The following is a 22,403-nucleotide window of genomic DNA, read 5'->3' as shown; positions in this document are numbered from 1 at the left end:
CAGACCTTGTATTACCTGGAGGAACTTGAAACATTAAAATTCAAAACTAAACTGTAAATACCCATGTGCATAGTTTGTTTTACAAAGCTCGTTACATACAAATTTTCTTATAGCAGTACTTTTTCTGTTTCTGCATTGAGAGGTAATGATGTCCTTTTCCCTAAAAGTTTACCTCTTGAAACTGAGTCCTGACTTCTGGCTTAGCTCTTTTGGTCTGCCATAAGGTTTTCACCTACATTTACTTTAAACCTATTTTTCATTCATTGGCAAGGTCGTGATGGCTGAGTTTCCATGTATGTCCTTTTTCCATCTTCTTTAATTTCCTATCATTTGGAATTCATTCTATGCATATCAATCTTCTAATTCATTTATCTTTTGCTAAAAATTTCCCTTTTTTCTACCAATCACAAAATTACTTTATCCCCTGAAAGTATATTTTCCATCGATCTATTTTGCTGCCACTAGATAACTGGAATATTTCTGTTTGCACAGACTACACATTACTTTTAATGTGTCCTAATAAATATCCTCCTACCCGAAACATTTAAACATGAGAAACTGGTTATTTACACAACTTACATTTTCACATTAAACTGCTTAGCAGAAAAGAATAGGGTTTCAGAGCCATTAAAGGCTGGAAAGAACCTCAGGAAACAAGCTGGCCCTGAAGCCACCAGTTACGAGGAGGCTTGGACTTGGGCTTCAATTTGGCTTGATAAGGAAGAGAGCGGTACAAAAGAGGGAGCACAAGCTTCGACACTGATCTCTGCTGTCATAACCTCGAAAATGAAGAGACAAATGACACAGTTAAGTGGTCAAAGGTACATCACACCATTTAAGTGTTGAAAGAGTTTTGAAGATTGGGAAAGAAATTGGCAAGGGCCAAAACAAACAGGAAAGGCTCCATTGAATAGCCAGTTCTTGGATAATAGATAGAATGTGGTCTTTTGAGAAGAAAATGCATTCCAGATGAGTATAATGCATTTACTGAAGACTAAAGATGCCAATTTAATTAAAAATAAGAGTGTCAGGTCCATCAGTGGGAGAGTAGGGCAGGTTAGAGAACCTTGAAAACATAAGAATAATTTAGACTTGACACAATAAAAGTCACTAAAAGTTTATAGCCAGGACAGTAGATAAAAATATACAATAATTATTTCAACAACTATTTGGTCACTAAGGACCTGTGAGATCTAAATCCCAACCCTGAAATTTATTAGTATTTGACTCCAGTTACTTTATTTCTAAGCTTCAGTTTCCTCTGTAAAATGAGTATGAAAAACCCCAGCTCACTGGACCATTGCTATCGTCATGGTTAAAGGGCATAAAACAAAGGACCTTGTCCAGAGCCTGGAACAAGTAAGTACTTTAGTAATGCTAAATGTTATTAAGAAGCCCAGGTGGCAGTAGTGTAGACATGCAGTTAAGATCTAGACAAGAGTAGAACCAAAATACCAAATACCCATCCCCTCAATATCCAAATATTACTGTTTCACCACAACTCATTCGTAAACACTCTCCAAACTCAGCACACATAGTATTATGCTCCAGTGTGGCAAACTCTAGGAAAACGTAACAAACACTCCCTCCCCTTACAGATCTTGTTCTCAGTAAGAAACATACTTATGGAAAGAAACAGATCACGAATGAAAGGTTCCAAAGTACTATAGCAGTTAAGAGGAAGAAGGAATCATAATCACAAGGATATAATGGATTTATAGAACAAGCAGTGGGATATACTGCACGTTGAAAATATTTTTATTAAAAAAATGAATATATCTCTTTAGCATGTTGAAGAATTTCTATATATCAAGTAAGAAAAATCAAATTGTTCTCCCCACCCCACCAAAAAATTAAAAAAGGAGAGTTCACAGAAAAAAGACACTCAAAAAGCTCACTCTGACTCATAAGCGATACCGTTTTTAGACTGCAAAGGGCTAAATATGGGGTAACACAGTTTGAGAGGCCAAAGGGAAGCAGGAACTCTCATACTTTGCTAGTGAGAGAGGAGACGAATCTCTAAGGAGGTGGGAACTGTCGAAATTAAAGCGCGCACACCTTTGACAACAGTTCTATGTGTAGGAATTCATTCTACAGAAAGGCTTACATAGTACTATTTGTAAGAGCAAAGGACTGCAATCAAAACACTGCTTAAATAAGTGGTAGAACATTAATATAATGTAATAGTGTGGAGCTATGAAAAAAAGCTGCTTTGTATAGGACATAGAGGAATTTCTAAGTTACATTTTAAGTGAAAAAGGTAAATGGCAGGGCATTATATTACCACTTTTATGGGAAAAATATGAAAAAGTTGGTAAATTTATAGAATATTCCTAATGAGCATACAAAATTAATAACAATGCCTGTTCCTGGTGAGAGGAACTAGGTGACTCAAGAGCCAGTGTTCACTGGATACCTATTTTGAATATATTAAAAATCTGGTATATATTTGTCACCAACAGAAAAAAGTAAACTACAAATAAACTAAAAAATGTTATGAATATTGTCTATGTTGTAGGAAGGCAGGCGATCGCTTTTCTTTATGCATTCTGTAGTATATTGATCTTAATATTTTAAAGGACCTAAGAGTATAAAGGAGGAAATTTCAGGTAAGAAAGAATATGAGTGAAGACCTGAAGGGTAGGATGAATACGGAATACTTAGGTTATAATATACAAGCCTAAATAAGCAGATGGTTTTTGTTACAATGAAATAGACAACTGTGCCTTACATACAGAAAAATGTGTAATAATGCTACACGATGTATGAAAAACTAGGTTAGGGGCTAAACTGATGGCATTTTTGGTGCTAGATAGAGTCCAAACTAATCCATAGGTCTCTGTTGACATTTGAGCAGAAAATGACAATACTATTAAATTTAATCTGATAGATTAGAATGTGGCTACTCTAGAAGTAAAAGAAGTCAATTTCTGGCCCACAGACATTTTTCAGGTGGCTCAGGCAGTGTTTTTAGGGACTGGAACAGCCACAAAGTCCAGAAGCTCTGTACTGTTAAAAGTCCACAAGCCATGTGAGGAAAAGGTGGTTTTCCCTTAGACAGGCCTGGTGTTCTCCATGTGTTTGCCTATGTTGTGGCCTAACCCGACTTATTTCACACACCTAACTTTTTCTGGACTTGAGACAGAGTTTTTGATTGCTGACAGACACCTGGATTAAGTCACTTGACATGATGCAGGTGGAAGGGGCAGGACTGGAAAGGCACAGCTGAGGCGCCTAATATACGGGCTGCCCTGTGCGAGTGTAGAGACTCAGAAGCCGGACTGCCCGGCCTTGAGTCCTAGCTTTACCACTTACTAGCTCTGTGATCTGGGACCAATGAGTGACTTATCTTATTTTTCCCATCTATATAATGAAACATAAAAGTACCTACCTCATAGTTGTTAAGGGTTAAATGAGTAAATATCTGTAAAGCACCTAGCACAGTGCAGGACACAGAATTAGTTTTCAGTTTTTTTTAGTTGTTTTTTTTTTTTAATTTATTGCACGCCTACCTTGAGTCTGTTTCTAAAATAAAAATTCAGACTTTACATTTGATAAGTACAGGGAAGGAAAGGGAGCTATCAGTCATGGTAGAATGGAGATTTTGAAGTTAGATAACTGAAAGCTAATTGAAATCCTGACAACAGATAAATTCTTCAAGGCACAACATTTAGATAAAAATCAAATAGCTGAGGACTAAGCCTCAAAAAAAGTCCCTCTGAATGGACATAGAAAGATAAGGACCCAAATAAAGTATGATTACAAAGATATAGTCTTTCACTTGAGAATCAAGGACAAGAGAATTGTGTCAAATTATGGTAACAATAATTCCATCTTACACTTGCAAATTTTTAGTTTTCAAATTATTCATGATGCCACTGGATTCTAATGATGACCCAGGAAGTAGAGAAATTATCTCCATTTTATTAATGAAGGAAAATCTTAGAGACTAAATTATTACCTAAGGTTACACAGCTAGTAAGTTATAAAACAGGAAATCAAAAACACAACTATATATCTATCTGTCTATCTATAGATAGATACCATATATGGCGTATGATATATATAATATATAAAAATATTCTATAACAATTCTATAAGAATCAGGATATTATAAATTAATCTTAACTTCAGTCAGTGGAGCAAGTATCATGCCCCTCTGCTACTTCAAAAAAATAAAAATAAAAATTCTTCATTCGCCTAAAAAATATTTGAGTGCTTGCTACTAGCCAGGTACAGCTGTAGAGTCATTTCAAAGAGCTAAGGAGGGAGAGACACTGGTAGATACAATCTCAACCTAATGTGATAGATGTACAATGAGTATATGTACAGGGGCAACTGACACAAAGCTGGGGGAGGAAGGTGTGAGGCTGGGAAGGAGACGAGTAAGACTCATGGGAATTAGTCCGGTAACGTACCTGCAAGGGAGCTGAGAAGGTGCCAGGCAGTGCAGCTAAAGACAGGCTTAAGAGTAATCGATAATGTTTATACCACAAAAATGCAATAACCATTCAATTTTAATTATGTTACCTTTTATTAGGCCTGGAAATAAAAGAACACTTAGAATCAAAACACACAAACATCAAGCTGTAATACCTACTCGTACTGAACCATTGCTACCAAAGGGATGTAGTTTTTTAAATAAGCAGATGTGTGGTGATGCAAAATAAAATTTAAGCTTGTTAAAATGGAACAGTAAACTTTGTTTTAATGGCTATAGAAAGGAGGTGGTTTTCTTTTCTTTCTTCAACACGTCTGGTTCTGACAGCAAGTTGTATTACACATTTAAAGCAATACATGCCCTGAAAGCTTATATTTTCAGTTGTGTGTGTCACCTGAATTAGCCCAGACATATGAAGAACTCTCTCTCAATACCCTCAATGCCCCTGTCTCTAGGTCACAATGTTTGTGAACTCAAGATTCTTATTAGTGAAGTATTTTACAGTAATTTTTCTCCAGTGACACTGGATGCTTTTAATTTCCTCTAAAAGAGAAGTGCTGAAAATGCAAGGAAATCCTCCAGGGTCCAATTTTCATTTCACATTCTCCAAGCAGTAAAACAGCAGCTTTACATGTTGATGAAAAACAATGTCAATTTCTTCCTATTAGTTTTTAATCATATTAACATTAAAATTTATCAGGATTTGGTTGGATTTCCAAAAGGAAAATTTTAGTTGTCAAATATTTCAGAAATGCAATAAAGCATTACATATATACAAGTAGCTCTTATCTACCAAAAATATATATGTATATATATTTATATTTATCTTACCTTCACTGAAGTTTTTTTTCTGTCTGGACATGGAAACAAAATTAAGTAAACCAATGCTCACTTTATTTCTTTATAAGCAATTATTTGAGTCTTTTTTCATTCAATACAACTGCAAGTTCATAATAAATTCACAGAAGGCAATACAAGGAAACACTTACTGAATAGGCATCTGCCAAGCGATCATGTGTTAAGGTTAAACTCTGCCAAAGGGCACTATGGCATATAGGCATCTGATTTTTGTTTTCTTTTTTCAAGTTTGTCAGTTCCCTACACTTTTTTTTTTTTCTATCAGGGAGAGTATGTAGTCACAAAGTAAGGCCTAGAGACCATTTACAGTTGCTCCCAATATTATGGTGGACCTAATTCACAAGAGCTGATATCAACCAAACTGAGCAGCAGTCAACAGGAACCACATTTGGTCACATTCAGTCTCAACAGCACTTCACTGATATATATATTTCCTTTTTCTCGAATGATTTTGTGTTAATCTTATTGATATCAAATAAGATTGCAAATTTTTTGTAGAGTTATATTTTTAGGGAACTGCTACATTCAAATGAATATATTTTAATTCAGAAAATGTCATTAGTAATGTCCCTTCTATAAACATGGTTGGCAAAATAAAAAAGGCACAAAAGGGGGATAATGAGAAATGTTTTCAACTTTCAGTGAAGAGGACCAAAGCAAGTATCTTTCATGAAGAAAAGCCGAGAAAAATGTTCAGTAATTCATGCACGACTCGAGCTTAAAAAAAAAAAAAAAAAAAAAAAAAAAAAAAAAAACTTCTCTTCAGATTGGTCCTGAGGCTTGAGGAGAAAATGTGTTTTCCTAATAATGTGCTTCATGTAAAATAAAATGTAAAGCTGCACATATGTGTTTGGTTTACCAATGGACCCATGTTTTTTAAAAAGTGAGGCAATTAAACGAAGAAAAACAAAACCATAATACCTGCATAAACAAAGCAACTCCACCTGTAGCCTTCTGTCCTTTTAACCACTTAGTGGGGCAAAATGTCCAATAAAATGTAAAATGCAGCATACGCAATCATGTAATCTAAAAACTTTTCATGATAACTTATTGCAAATTGCACTTGACAGTTAACCACAACATTGGAAAACTGGCCCCTTGTTCGTTCACACAGTCCTCGAGCCCCAAATTGAAGTCACCAGTAAAATGATCTCGATAAAAAGTTTGCAGCTGTGCTCAGCCAGCTAGCCCCACCCTCTGGGTGGGAGCCAACTCGGGACACTGCTTTGTCCTGCTCCTTTGTGGGGCTCTCATCCTCAGGCAGGTAGTCGGGCAGCTCTGTGTTCTGTTCTACTTCCACAGGCGTATCCTGGAATGGAACCAGCATCTGACAGAGAGAACATGTAGAGAGTATTACGATCAGCCTGACACAGGTCAGAAGTGAAAGGTTTCCTTTGCTCCTCATTCCAATCACCAAAGTATTTTGAGGGGCTCTCTTTCTTTGAAAATGTTCCTCTAACATAGAGGTAGGCCCCACTGCTGAGCACTATGTAAGCACAAGAAGGCAGGACTACATATGAAAACTGATGAGGGTCCAGGAATAAACGTGCAATCTCTATTTCAAGATGACGGGGATTAAGAAACACAACCTTCCAGTTATACAATAAGTCTCAGGGATGTACTGTACAACACAGGGAATGAGTCAATAATACATAACTATGCACAGTGACTTATTGTGGTGATCACTTTGTAAAGTATGTAAATGTTCAATCACTATGCTATACACTTGATACTAATATTGTATGTCAGCTGTAATTAAAAATAAATTTTTTAAAGTGTTAAAAGACAAAAGGAAGTATGTGGCTACTGTATAGATCCCTGGAGGGCCAATGAACTTGCTTTTTTGTGGGAACTCAAATGAGCTAAAGCCATATAGAGTCATTTCCCTATCACAAAGCTAGTGGAAAGAGTAGCGAAAGGGAAAGATTTTCACTGTATGTATTTGCCTAATGGTGGGAATGGACTTTTACTTTCTGGACTGGCAAAACTAATAAAGGTTAGAAAGCATTTAAAGACCAATGCAAGGAAACCACGAAGCCTTTTTATTTCTATATAATACCATCGAGACATCACTAAAATAAATAAGAGTCTGAAACTCACAAAAATATAAGATATAAAAACAGGCTGAAATCCACAAAAGAGCTCTCTATATTTCTAAGAGTTGACTGTTAACAAGAAGCATTAAGATATTCTGACCCAACCACATTCCTATATAATTGGCAACTTTTAGACTAGGCATAAATCGAGAGTTGCAGTTGGCTAAAAATGAAATAAATAAAGCTTTTACCTCTTCTCCACTTTCACTTTTCACGACTTGCTGAGCCTTCATAACCTTGGTTGATGCTATCGCTGATGCCAAAGCCTAGGCCAGGAAAAAAAAGACACTTTTGAACACTGATTTGTTACCTGTAACCTCAAGCATATTCAGCCATTTAAAATACTAACCTCTGCTTTCAAATCGGAACGGATTCGCACCACACATCTTTGAACAGCCATTTGAAAAGTAAAGCTAATAACACCTTTAATTTTTAACAAAGCCTCTTCACATAGATTTCGCCGAGACTGAAAAAAAGCAGATTGGTATTAACATTGGCAGAATAATAAAAGAGAATAAATCAACTCAAGCCACACTGAACCAGTCACTGTGTCTGGGGGGAGGGGGACACCATGGGGGCAAACGTCTCTTTTCCAGTTCTCCCTTCTCACGTTAGCGGGCACGAAGAGGGCAGTGTTTAGTCAAGCTTATTACATTTCATAATAGATCAACGGAATACTAATTCCTGCTAGACTTTTTCAAGTTTCATCACTAATATTTAGTTTTAATCATTTTAATAAGAAGTTAGCCAATGTTAATTTGAATTTGAAAGCAAAAAAAAAATAATGAAAGACTAATACAGAAAAAATGCTGAAAAGCAGAGGTTCCCTTAGCTCAAGGGTGGGAAAACCATAATCCACCAGCTGTTTTTGTAACAGCCACACCCATATCCTGGCCTACTGTCTGAGGAAAGTTTTGTCCTATTGCAGTTAGTTATAACAGAGACCATATGCCCTGCAAAACCTAAAACATCAGGCCCTTCAAAGAAAAGGTCTGCTGACCCCTGCTATAGCTTAAAAATCTCTAGTAATATATTCTAATAAACTAAAATTAGAATTACTGAGCATTCAGTTTGAGTCACTATTTTTTAAAGTACTTGATATTTAGTAAATATCACTGCATCCTTCATTAATGGCATTCTTAGTGGGTACCAATGCATTCTCAAGGTTATCAATCTTTTTGGTTCTCATTTTCCTCTCACAACACAATATAGACTATACCCCTCAATGCCTCTTTGACTCCTAATAATACACTATCCTGGTCTTCCATTTATACCACTGATTAGTCCATCTCTGTCTCATTTTATCTCCAAGGTCCAGTCCCTAAAACTAAGGGATTTTCTTTATACTGTGTCTCTCAGTAGACTATTCTCATCATTTCTGCCATCATTACCAGAGGGAAGCACAGACATAAATCTCTAATATGATTTGTCTATAGATATATCCACTTGTATCCAATGGTCATCTCAAACACAAGATGCAAAGGAAAAAAATGGTTTAAAAAGTAACTAGTTTCTTATCCTTCCCTCCACCTCCAGCCACACATCAAATCACCACCTAAATTTTCCTCTTCTGTATTGAGACCAGGTTCTAATTTGGTACTTCTGAGAGGACAAGAATCTGCAATTGACCTCAAGTCTCTGGAGCACATCCTAAAACACAGTGCCTTCAAATTACCCAATTCACTCTTCTCTCCCATTGAATAAAATCAGTCTTCAAACTTAGTCTCACATCCTTAGAAAGAACTCATATACTTGCTTATCTCCCTATTTAAACTACTTTTTCACTTCTGCATTTCAACACTACTCACAAGGGTCTGGAGTACAGTTATGCATGGCAGCACACAGACCCACATCTAGTGCACTGTTCCTGGACTCTGCACTGCTGAACCCTGGGCTTTGCAAGGCTCCATTAGGGAACTGGTGGCAATTCATCTTTATTTTGACAGAAGTTAAACCACATTTGCAACAGGCAAAGCCTCATGGCCGTGGAGAGGGTAAATTCAAGTCCAAGATTTGATCTCAGAAATAGTCTATTTCCAGGTAAACATGAGATCTTCAACAGCGCAAACAGGATCAAGAATTATTAGCCACAAAGGATGAAAACCCTCTTGACTGGGATAGAGTCAAGGTTAGGTTGAGAGAATCATAAGTAGATAAAATTGTAAGTGGGGTAAGGACATAGATGAGTCAAGGTTACATGTCTGACAATGAATAGAAGAAAAAGTGTGCGTGTGTTAAGAGAGTATCAATTCAAAGAACATAGACAGTAGTCTGTCTCCAATTTCTAAAGACTACATAGTAGCATGCTTTGCAGTTGAGCAAATTAAAGCAAAGGGGAAAATGCCTGGCAGATCCATTATCAGGAAGAACCTTCTGAAAGCCTTGATACATACACAAAAATAATGTACACTGCTTCACTAGTAAGAGTAAACATGTTTCTATGTGTAGCTGTCCAAAGCAGTGGTTAAGAATGGGATTCTAAACCCACTGCCTAGGTTCAAATTATATCCTTCACTCAGTAACTGTATGACCCTGGGAAACTCTTTATATTTGGTGTGCTTCAGTCTCATCTGTAAATTGGGGCTATAATTAGACCAACCTTATAATGAGAAATGAGTTAACACATCACAAGGATCACTGTATTTCAATAAATGTTTGCTGATATTATTTATTGGAAATTTACCTCTTTAGGGATTTTTTCCTATTAGATTTTCTTTTGATTTTTAACCTGCAGTCAGTTATTCATTACAAATATTTTCCAACTTTTTTTTTTACCTTTTAAGATTATATTTGACAAAACAAAAACTTTATTATCAAACTACAGATCTTTCCTAAGGCAATTTCTTCTTCTGTCTTTTTGCTTAAAGTCCTTAATGAGATAAGTTACATGTTCGGATCTCTTTAATTTTGTAGTTTTAACTTTTTAATGCACTTTGAATTTTTAGTGTCTGATAAAATAGATGCCCTCTCCCCTTCCCTTACAATCCCTGTCAGTTTTCTGCCACCATTTACTGAACCACCTACCCGTTTCCTGCTAGTGTCTGATGCTTCCTTTACCACAGGTTAAGTTCTAATGTATACTAGGATCTGCTTCGGGGCTTTGTTTTTTCCAATTTTTTTTCGATATTTTTCGTCCTGAACATATTGTTTAATATTGGCAAATTAACGGTACATTTTAAGATCTAGCAGGGAACATCTTTTTATTACTCTTATATACTCTTAGTTGTTGCTATTTCAAGCCTTAGCACTTATGGCTCCCTCTCTTGGGAACATGCACTCTTTCACAGACATCCACTGGCTCACTTACTCCCAGTCTTTGTTGAAATGTCAGTTTCTCTAGGTTTATCTGAACCAACCTATTTAAAACTGCAACCCTACCATCTCACCCATTAGTAGTCCCTGTCTACCTTCCCTCTACTTTTCTCCACAGAACTTACCACTTCTAATATAGTATATACCTTGGCTTATTTTCTGCCTCCTCCAACTATGATACTAGCTTAATGAGGTCAAACATAAAATTTATGAGAACTTTTGCTTATTTTGGTCTCTGTTGTATCCCTGGTGCCTAAAATACTGGCTGGTATATACTGGGCACCTGGATATGCCACTAAAAAATGTTATCTAACATTATAGTACAATACTAGAGTTAACTTGCTAATATTTTACTTTATGGATTTTAGCAATCATATTCTTAAAATATATTGGCCTATATTTTCATGTGGGGTTTATTATTTCATTTGGGCTAGCTTTAAAAATAAACAGTATAATTCCTATCCATTAAAATTAAACAGATGGTATTGGTGATATTTTATATATCTTAATATCTTCCATTCAATCGATTTACAGTTAGCAGAACCTGCTTAGTGGAATCTTTTCAGGATTTTGTGGCCCCAGTTTCAGTGAAACAGTTGTTAACTTACTTGGCAATGTTAGGGATAATATGCATATGAAGAGCTTCCCCCCACCCTTACTTACTGAATCCTGAAGCCTAATCACCCCAACACAACTAGCAAAAGCTATGTATAATCCAACGGAACCTACCTGGCACAGCTAAAAAGATGGGTGGTAATTCACCAACTGCAACCCCTAAATATGTAAAGTATGTAACTTTGGGTATATAAAGGTATAAAAACTTGGACATACATGGAGCATGGACAGAGAACTCAGAAGAGTATTGCCTCAGTAATGCAGCAGCAAAATTATCCCTAGGTTAAAGGGTGCTGTGGTCCTGCCTAACAAAGCTTAGACATAAGCCTCATAAAGATCCAACTGTTTGCAAGTAAGTGATCTAAAACAAACTCAAGAATATTTAAAGGCTTTGCATACAAAATACATGCTGTATCCAACAATGTAAAATCTGCAGCATATGCCGTCCAATCAAAAAATACCAGGCATGCAAAGAAGAAAGTATATCTATAATTAGAAAAGAAAAGTCAATCCACAAAAACACACTCAGAAATAACAGATTGGTAGAATTAGTAGACAAGGACATTAAACAGTTATTCTTACCATATTCTGTATGGTCTAGTAGATAAAGTATAAACACGTTAAAGAGATACAAAAAAGACCCAACTCAAACTTCTAGAGATACAATAAAACAATGTCTATGGTGAAAAATACACCAAATGAGATTAGCAGCAAATTAAATACCTGCAGAAAAAAAATTTAGTGAATACAGCAACACAAACTATCCAAAATGAAACTTAAACATTTTAAAAGAAATTAACAGAACATCAGTGAGCTGTGGGACAATGTCACATAGTTGACCATATAAAATAAGAATTCCTGAATGACTGAGGGGGAAGCAAGACAGAAAAAGTACTTGAAGAAATCATAGAAAAAAAATTGTACGCATTTGCTGCAAACTATAAACCCAGAAATCCAAGAAGCTAAATTAACATGAAGAAAATTCTACCAAGGCACATCATAAACAAACTGATCGAAAGCAGTGGTAAAAGAAACTCTTAACAGAAACAATGCAAGGGAGAAGATAGTAGAACAGTGACAAAGTATTGCAAGAAAAAACTGTCACCTAGAATTCTATCTCCATCGAAAATATCTTTCAAAAAGAAAAATAAAATAGACACTTTCAGATACATAAAACTGAAAGAATTAGAGACTTCAACCTAAATTTCGAAAATGGATAGAACATCTAGACTACAGATTAGCAAGGAAAAAGACTTAAACACCACCAACAGCCAACTAAACCTAACAGACACTTACAGAACACTCCAGTCAACAGTACATACAGTCTCAAGTGCACATGGAACATTCTCCAGAACAAACCATGTTAGGCCATTGAACCAAGCCTCAAAAAACTTAAAAGGGTTGGAATCATATAATGCTATCTAATCACATGAAGTGAAATTAGAAATCAGTAACAGAAGGAAGTTTGGAAAATTCAATATATAAAAATTAAACAACAAACTCCTAAAAAACCAATGGATCAAAGAAAAGATTAAAGAGAAATTAGAGAATACTTTGAGATGAATGAAATGAAAACATTACATATTAAATCTTATGGGATGCAGAGAAAACAGTGCTTAGAGGAAACTTTATAGCTATAATACATACATTAAAATAGAAAATCTCAAATCAATAACCTAACTTTCCATTCTAAGAAATAAGAAGACCAAGCTAAAACTGAAGCAAGCAGAAAGAAGGAAATAATAAAGACTAAAACAAGGGGGGGAAAAAAAACAGAAATAGAATATGAGCAGGGGGGGGGGGGCAGGCAGAAAAATGAGTGAAACCAAAAGTTGGTTCTTTGAAAAGACTAACAAAATTTATAAACTTTTATTTAGATTCACCAAGAAAATGAGAGCAAAATGACTCAATTACTTAAATCAGGAATAAAAGAAGGGATAGTATGACCAACCTCAATAAAACAAAAAGATTATAAGCAAATACTATGAACAATTGTATGCCGACATATTAGATAACCTTAATGAAAGAGAAAAATTCCTAGAAAGACAACACTACCAAAACTGACTCAAGAAAAAAAAAATATGAATGGACCTATAAAAAGAGAATAAATAAATAATCAGAAAACTTCCCACAAAGAAAAGTCCAGGACCAAATGGCTTCTCTGGTGAATTCCAGCTAATGTTTAGGAGAAGAATAAAAATGTCTGTTCTTCACAAAATTAACAATGTTTATGATGTCTAGCTTTCACAAACTCATCCAGACACTTTCTTACTCATTTTATGAGGTTAGAATTACCCTGATACCAACACCAGAAAAAAGGCAGCACAAGAAAACTCAAACTAATATCCTGTATGAATACTGATGCAAAATACATCAACAAAATACCAGCAAATCAAATCAAGAATCATATTAAAAAGATTATACACTACAACTAACTAAAATTTATCCTAGAAATGAAAGGTTGGTTTAACATATGAATTATATGATATTAATAGAACTCAACGATAAAGACATAAGCAATTTAAAAATGTACAAAGAACAGACATTTCTGCTAAAGAAAAAATCTGTGATAAAGATGTTTGCAATAAACCCTAAATCAACCACTATAAATGACCAATAACCACATGAAAAGATATTCAACATCATTAGTCATTACAGAAATGCCACAGTTAGATACCACTTCACTCACATCTAATAGAATAGCTATTTAAAAAACAAACAAACAAACAAAAAGAAATGTTGACAAGAATGTGGGGAAACCAGACGCCTCATGTATTGCTGACGGGAATAAAATGGTACAGTCACAGCTGCTCAAAAAGCTAAACATAAAATTACCATAACACCCAGTAATTCTACCACTAGCAATAGACCCAAGAGAACTGAGAACGGAAATCAACACAAAAACTTGTACATGAATGTTCATAGCAGAATTACTCAGAATAGTCGAAAAGTGAATACCCAAATGTTTATCAACTGATGAATGGATAAATAAAATATGGTATATCCATACAATGGAACATTATAAAGAGGAATGATATACCATGATAAAACTGAAAAACAATTTTTTAAAAAGAGAAAATGTAATAATAATGTACTTTGGGGTTTATAACATATGCAGAAGTAAAACATATGGTAACAAAGGCAGAGATAAGGGAAAGGAAGTGTAGAGGGTGTTAAGTGTTCTATTATACATGAAGTCATATACAGTAGCCCCCGATCTGAGGTTTCCCTTTCTGCAGTTTCAGTTACCCATAGTCAACGGTGGTCCGAAAATGCTAAGTAAAAAACTCCAGAAATAAACAATCCATACGTTTTAAATTGCGCACCGTTCTGAGTAGTGTAGTGTAACAAAATCTCGCACCATCCTACTCTGTCCTGCCCAGGACATGAAGCATCCCTTTGTCCGGCATATCCATACTTTATATGCTACCTGCCCATGAGTCACTTAGTAATCCTCTCGGTTCTCAGATCAGCTGTCATGACATCGCAGTGCTCATGCTCAAGTAACACTCATTTTACTTAATAATGGCCACAAAGCACTTCAAATATGCCAAAGAAAAGCCGTAAAGTGCGTCCCTTAAGTGAAAAGATACATTATATACAAGAAAAACACATAATATATATGGAGTTCAGTACTATTTGCTGTATCAGGCATGCACTGGGGGTCTTAGAACGTATCTCCAACAAACAAGGGGGGGAATACTGTACTATTAATTGAACTTAGACTGTGATAAATTAAAAATATATAAAATAAACCCTAAATCAAGCAACAAAAAAGAAGAGAGGGAAAGAGGGAAGAACAGAAGCAGAGAGGGAGGAAGATAAGCAGAGAGGGAGGAAGATAGGCAGACAGGCAATCTTGGTAAATGTTCCATGTGTACTTTGAAAGAATGACTATTATCTTGCTGTTGGGTGGGGTACTCTATAAAGATCAATTAGGTTAGTTATTAGTGTATTTGGGTCTTCTATACCCTGATTTTCTGTAAACTTGTTCTATGGACAGGGTGGTATTCAAATCTCTAGCTCTAACTGTAGATCTATTTCTCTCTGCATTTCTGTCAGTTCCACTTCATGTATTTTGAAGTTCTATTTTTAGGGCATAAATTTTTAAAATTATTATGTCTTCTGATTAACTGACCCCTTTAGCACAAAATGCCCTACTTTATCAATATAAAATACTGATATAAGGACTTATTCTTAAAGACTGTTAGCAGATGACACTGAGGAAACTATTTAATTAACATATTTCTCTTTCCCATCTTACGAACCTTTCATAAAGTCTTACCGTATCATCAAGACCATCTATATGCAAAACCACCGTTTTGGCACGTTTGTTGGTAGTTCCCAGAAAAAACTGAGCTTTCCTTCGACGTGAATTCATTTCATTGAAACTATCACTATCTGCCATATTGGAAGACTGAAGAATGTCATAGATTTCAGAGGCCAGCAGTTTTGTTTCTCCAGGCGTTGTAGTCCTTGAAAAGAAATATATGAATTAATAAATTAGTCTTGTCTCTTCTAATGATTCTGTAATTTTAGTTCTCAAGTTTGCAAAGACTTGTTTACTTCATTCTGATGTTCAATTTAAAATACCAGTGAATCCTAGAATAATCAGTAATGCAGAAGAAGTATCTACTCTATAATAAAGTCTTCACATTTTCTTTTAAACCCATTGTTCATTGAGATGCAAAAGTCATCACTACAGTGGTATTAAAGCACTTTTAATTGAGATCGCTAATTAAATAGGAAATCAACTAAAAAGATCAGAATATAACAAGTCCCTGGATTAACACTAACATTCAACTCTCAATTTAAAAGTACTCTGACCTTCGATTAAATATAAAAATCCAAAATGAGAAAACAAATTCGAAGATCACTCAGTTATTTCAATAAAAAGATTTCTTAGTAAATTCAAACTGATTGTTTCTTAATTCACATTTTTTACATCTTTTACAAAGCATGTATCATAAAACTCAAATATTTTCATTCTTAAACTTATAAATCCTGCTATAGATCCTCACATAAACAACTAGTGAGATGCCATCCAATAGAACTTTCTGCATTGAAGAAATGTTTTTTTTATCTGTACTGTCCACTCACGTGTGGCTACTGAGCACCTGAAATGTGTCAAGCTCAACTAAAGAAATAAATTTTATTTACTTTCAATTTAAATAGCCACATGTGGCAAGTGACTACCGTACTGGACAGCAGAGATCTAATGATTCTTATTAAATGAATTAACCATATGTACACACATAAGAAAATAATACTCATTTCACCTATAAATGGCCTCAATTAAGTCCAAACCATTTCATATACATTCAAGGCCTCTAAAATCTGTCCTCCACCAACTAAGCTTTACCAACATCAGATCACTGTGTCCTTTTTTATAACTGCCTCTCTTTCAAACTCTTATTTCTCCCCTGAAGGTGCAGTTCACCCACCATCTTTTCTATGAAGCCTCCCCACCTCAACTTGACCTCATCCGTGCTTCTGAATTCAAAGTACCATGCTTGTCCATATACTACTGATCTTAATTTTCTATTTCTTTCTCTTCAAGAATAGGGGTGTAGTCTCTCTGTACCTTCCACAAAGCCTGACAAAACCTTCTTGCAATTCATTTGTTTACTGAATGAGCAAGAATACTGCAATCTCTGATATTCAAACTGTACATATCCTAGCTAAAAAGACCTTCTATTCCAGGGGTGATAATCTGGCAATTTTTCAGGCTTTCAATTCACTACGCCAGGTGCTTTTGGGGGGCCACTGCTGACCACAAAGATCAATTACTTTGAATGATTTTGGCTCTGTATTGCAGGAAGCTATGAAAAGACATTTGTTTTTAGATGTCTCAGCACTTTTCCGATAACTATTTTACAGTTTATTGAAGAGGTCACCGCAGTTCTGAGATATTTTAAATACTAGGCGACCACAAGTGGTAAAGAATATGAGGACATTAGTTAGAGGCACTCATGAATTTAAGAGGAAAAAATTGGGTGACTATTTTCTCAATTCTCCCAAGGATGGTATAGAGCTAGAACCATTCCAGATTCACAGAAAAGAGAATCTGTACATCTAATGGATTCTTTAGGGTTTTAGGGCTTAATTCTCTCATAAATCTGTTCTATTGGTTCCCATACCAGTAGCAACTGAGGGGAGAAACTGCCACTTATTCACAATAACGATTTGCACCATTGACACATGCGCATTTATGATTGCCTGTACAGCTACGGAGGCTACTCATACTTTCTTAGAAAGGTGAGGATTTACAATAAAATTATCCTCTATATAGATATTATAATTTTACAATAAAATTAACTTCATCTGTAGAATCATACAAACTATGCCTATTTAGATAAAACAATTACAATTGACAGATTAGCAAAAATGGTTAAATGAAATAACTACTCCCACCACTGCCATTTTTAACTTCCTTATTTCAGTTTCAAAGTTTCATCATTTTTGCACAGTAATAAATTTCTTTCTGGAAGATTTTCAGTTTCTATCTACTTAAAACCAATATATTTTAAAAGGGTAACATAATCAAAGCAACATGACAATCTCACTGTTATTTTAAGTATGTTCTTCTGGTGTACCTCATATAACTAAACTTTATTGCTAGTCTTCCTATTAAATAGTTAAGGGAATAATACCTCTATGTACAGACCCAGATCTCTTTTACAAATAAATAAAATTCTATCTTAGACAAAAAAATTTACGAAATTTACAAAAGCATTTAAGCAAAAATGATTTACAAACCAAGTTACTTCTTGATCTGGATACTATTTGAAGAATCACAAATATCTATGCATATTGCTGATCAACAAATCAATTATAATTATTTCCTCATTTTAAAAATATGCTTTTCAAACCAGAAAGAAAAATCCAAGAGCATCTACAAATGTGAAAGCTACTTTCCTCTTTAAAAAATTCTAGAGTTATACAGTATTTCTGGCCATAAATGTAAGAGATATTATATAATTAAGCAAGTATTAATTGCCCTAATCTTCTTAGGAAAATTAAAAGAGCTGATTAATGCCCTGGATTTAGTTCGGTCTTTAAAATCTGACATCAGAAAAAAAGACTATATTAAAAGGCTCTTTCATTTAGTAATTGGAATTTTGCTCTCAGTAATTTACTGTTCCATAATGAAGTATACTGATTCCTCACCATTTTTTCTAATTAGTTATCTATATTGAAAAAAATTCAAAACACTGTTCATAAAGAACAACTAAAAGGTGAACTGTGATGTTTATATTAAAAATAATTTTCATTCAGAATATAAATATATTTCCTTTTTGGTCAGCAATTCACTCTGATTCTAAATCCTGCTAATAACATTTTGAATTGCCCATAACAGTCAGTTAAGACTTCTACATACTTCATGAAAGCAATTAATATACTATTTTACTGTTAGAGACTTGCTATTTTAAAAACTTCGTGTTACCTTTTGGAGTTGGTTTTGCATTTTTTCCCCCTGTGCTATTTGCCAAGAAAAAATGTTCCTGTAACATTTATGCAACCCAGAAAATTATCCATCATCTTTTAACACAAAAATCCTAACTTGAAAAGGGTTCTAAGAAGGAAGTCAACAGCTCCGTTTAGGTAACAATGACGTCCAAGGCAGGGAAACTATGATCCTTGAGCCAAAGCCCATTTATTTACATCCCATCTGTGGCTGCCTGACCCACATGGGTGGAGCTGAGTAGTTGCAACTAAGACTGTCTGTCCATCAAAAGCAAAAATATTTACTATCTGCCTTTTTACAGAAAAAACTTGCAACCTCTGTTCTAAGTAATTACAAAAGAGACATTGAAAAAAAAAAACTAGAAAGGATGTGGAATAGAACTGCAGCCATTTAGAATATATTCCAGGAAAACGATTATATGGAAGAGTGCTCCTGATATTAAGTAAATTACAGCAGGCTCTCAAATTATATCATTTTATTCAATGTCATTTTGTTATAATGTTTATGAGATGCCATAGGAACTTAACTCTTGTTTATATCAATTAGCCTAAGGTAAAATTGGTTGTTACATATGGACATCAAGAGAGAACTTACTGTATTACTATTGTCTCTTTTACAAGATAGGTTGACATCAGGTTTCTCAAAACATAAAATATCAAAGCAAAATGGAACAACATTTTTGAGAATCTCAGGAAAACAAAAGGTGAGCCACAGATCCAGTCCAGTTGTCCTTGAAGTATCAAGGTTATATTAAAAAATTAAATATGAAAGAACTCATAGAAGACTTGAGCCTTTCATGATCAATCTCCTAGAGAATGAGCTTCAACCAAGAGATGGCTGGGAGAACTTTAACAGAAGGACCGATGATGAACATTTTATATATTTAACTGTAAATCTAAGTTTAAGACAAATGTGGGAAACAGAATGTAATAATATATAAATGTTCTGACAAAGCAGAAATAATGCAACTTAAAAAAAAGAGATAAGAAAAAAGGAAAGCAGAAACAGCTCAGTGACTACAGAATGCATAATAGGTGGAAGTCAAATGATTGTCATTAAATACTAACAAGCAAAAGAGTAAAAGTTTGACCAAGAAAACAGACAACTTAAAACAGTTTTTAAAAGTATAAGTGCAAAGGCAACCACTATAACAATAAAACAAATTTTGCTAAGTATCAGAAGACATTTTAAAAAAAAACATCATACAGAGAAAGACAATTACTATAACATAACATACATGGTAACTACAACGAAAATGAATTAAGATGAAAGGTATCGGTCAATAAGTATAAACAGACTTAGCTCACCAATCGAAAGAAAAAAATTTTCAATTTGACTCACAAAACAAGACAATTTTAAAAAGTGATTCAGAAATAAAGCAATGGGCAAAGATAGAAATGAGGACAGGGGTTGTGTACTGATATCAAACAAAGTAGAATTCCCAACCCAAATCCAAGCAGTAAACATGCTAAAGGACACTTAATCTTAAAAGGCATACTTCACAATGAATACACACATAAAAATTATGAATGTATTATGTACTAAATAACATTCATGTACATCATGTACGGAGAGAGAATGATAAAGTAAATATTAAATGGTAAAGCAAATGGTAAGTAAGATGTTAAAATTTGGGTAATCTAGACGTAGGGTATCAAGGCATTGTACCGTTTTTACAAACTTTCCTATAAGTTTGATATCATTTCAATCTAAAGTTTAAAAAATATATATATGTATATATACATATTTAAATGGCATTATAGGTTTTCTTCCTTTTCGTATTTTCTAGTTTTTACAAATAAGCCACACACCACACACTTGTAATAAGATTTAAGATGACATTTTAAAAAGTAAAAGAACACAGAAAAAATGCATAAAGAAATGAAGCACACACTTCTCATCCAAGATTTTAGCAAGAAGAATAGACCACCATTTATTATGGCACTGTTTCAAAATCTAGAATTTTAGCAAGTTCTCCAGATGAATGAGATATTTTAAAGTTGCGATGCCACATTTTATTAAAGTGGTTTTTATTTCTAGTATACTTCATGTTAGATATTCACAAGTGCTTTCATAAAATGCATCTTATATCAGAAGCATTACTCCTGAAATACCAATTAACAAATGTCTTCAACTGAGTTCAGATGTTTTCCTAAGTTGACATTTTGAAAATTCTCTTCACATAGAGATCCAGAACTAAAAATAAAATGTAAAAAGGTTCTAACCTCTAATGATAAATTTTTATTTATGGAAGAGTTTAAATTAGAACATAATGCCAGATTCATTCTGAATGACAGAGAACTTCAAATTCTCTTCAAAAATAAAGAACTGAATAACAGTGACTTTGAAGTCAATCCAATTGTTGATCTGTAAGCACCAATTTGACCTCCACTCCACACAAGTAAAACCTGCTGTTAAATAACATGTTAAAATCTCAGCAATCAATATTCTGTAGCAAAACATAATACAGTGATTAAGGGGCAAAAACTTTAGTATGCGGAATTTTCCCTATTTTATAAAATATTCTTCTCCACTTCCCACATGAAAAATAACCTCCACTCTCCCTACGTACTTCTGCTTTTTTGGTTTCTTCTTTGACCACTGCCGGATAGGTTTCCCTTCAGTCAATAAAGTATCCCTTCACAATACATTTTCTTTGTTCTGTGGCTCTTTCTGGGATATGGGAAGATCTTTCTTATACTTCCTTAGTTGTTTAATTCTACAGAATCATAGTTAAATCTCCTCCTAATTCAGTACTCCTAAAGAGAAATACTGATAGGAATCCCATCCTGAATGAAAACAATTATCTTGAGATAGAACACTGATCTTTTGTGCTACAGCTTATCAAGGTGACATATAAAAATGGGATACCAATCAGTTCATACACTAGTTACATTAGAACAATAATAAATGAGTTATCTGTATTTGGAAACACAAATGTAAAAATACAAAATAATGTTTAAAGAAAATACGTTAAAAATTTCAAATCAGTTATGCATACAGTAGTCCTCCCTTTATACTCAAGGGGTACACTCTGAGACCCTCCCAGTGGATGCCCGAAAGCATGGATAGTACTTGAACCCTATATATACTATGTTTTTTTCCTATATATACATACCTTTTCACGTAAAGGAAGCACTTTATGGCCTCTCTTTGGTATATTTGAACTGCCGGCATCACTACTCTTGCGCTTTCAGGCCATAAATAAGTAAAATAAGAGTGACTTAAACACAAACAGTGCTCTACCACTGATAACTGAGACAGGCTGTTAAGAGACTAATGGGCAGGGAGCATCTACAGCATGGATACGCTGGACAAAGGGATGATTCACACCCCGGCGAGACGGTGTGGGCAGACTCAGGATTTTATCACATTTACAGAGAAGGGCGCACAAGTTAAAACTTAAGAATTGTTTATTTTCTGAAATTTTCCATTTAATATTTTTAGACTGCAGTTGACCATGGGTAAGTGAAATCATGGAAAAACAAACCACAGATAAGGGAAGAATATATATATAAAACTCATCCTACTCTATATGATTAAAAAAACTTTTCATTTTGATTTTTAAGAATTTTTAATAGAGAGTACCCAAAAGAAGTAAATGGAGAGATAA

General features: G+C 34.5%; 1 protein-coding gene across 1 annotated transcript in view; it reads right to left on the bottom strand.

Moving 5' to 3' along the window:
• Positions 1-4,510: 4,510 nt before the first annotated feature.
• The window catches only part of ARMC1 (armadillo repeat containing 1), a 31,210-nt gene continuing 13,317 nt past the window's right edge, over positions 4,511-22,403 (bottom strand). The window contains exons 4-7 of the mRNA XM_016152879.2: positions 15,608-15,797; positions 7,745-7,861; positions 7,587-7,661; positions 4,511-6,626 (exon numbers count right to left, since the gene is read on the bottom strand). Of these exons, the coding sequence (XP_016008365.1) occupies positions 6,435-6,626; positions 7,587-7,661; positions 7,745-7,861; positions 15,608-15,797 (574 nt within the window). The 3' untranslated portion in view covers positions 4,511-6,434. The remainder of the gene's footprint in view (positions 6,627-7,586; positions 7,662-7,744; positions 7,862-15,607; positions 15,798-22,403) is intronic.

This window comes from Rousettus aegyptiacus, unplaced genomic scaffold (genome assembly GCF_014176215.1).
Source record: "Rousettus aegyptiacus isolate mRouAeg1 unplaced genomic scaffold, mRouAeg1.p scaffold_m13_p_15, whole genome shotgun sequence".
Taxonomy (NCBI): domain Eukaryota; kingdom Metazoa; phylum Chordata; class Mammalia; order Chiroptera; family Pteropodidae; genus Rousettus; species Rousettus aegyptiacus.
This window is presented reverse-complemented; position numbering and strand designations above follow the sequence as displayed.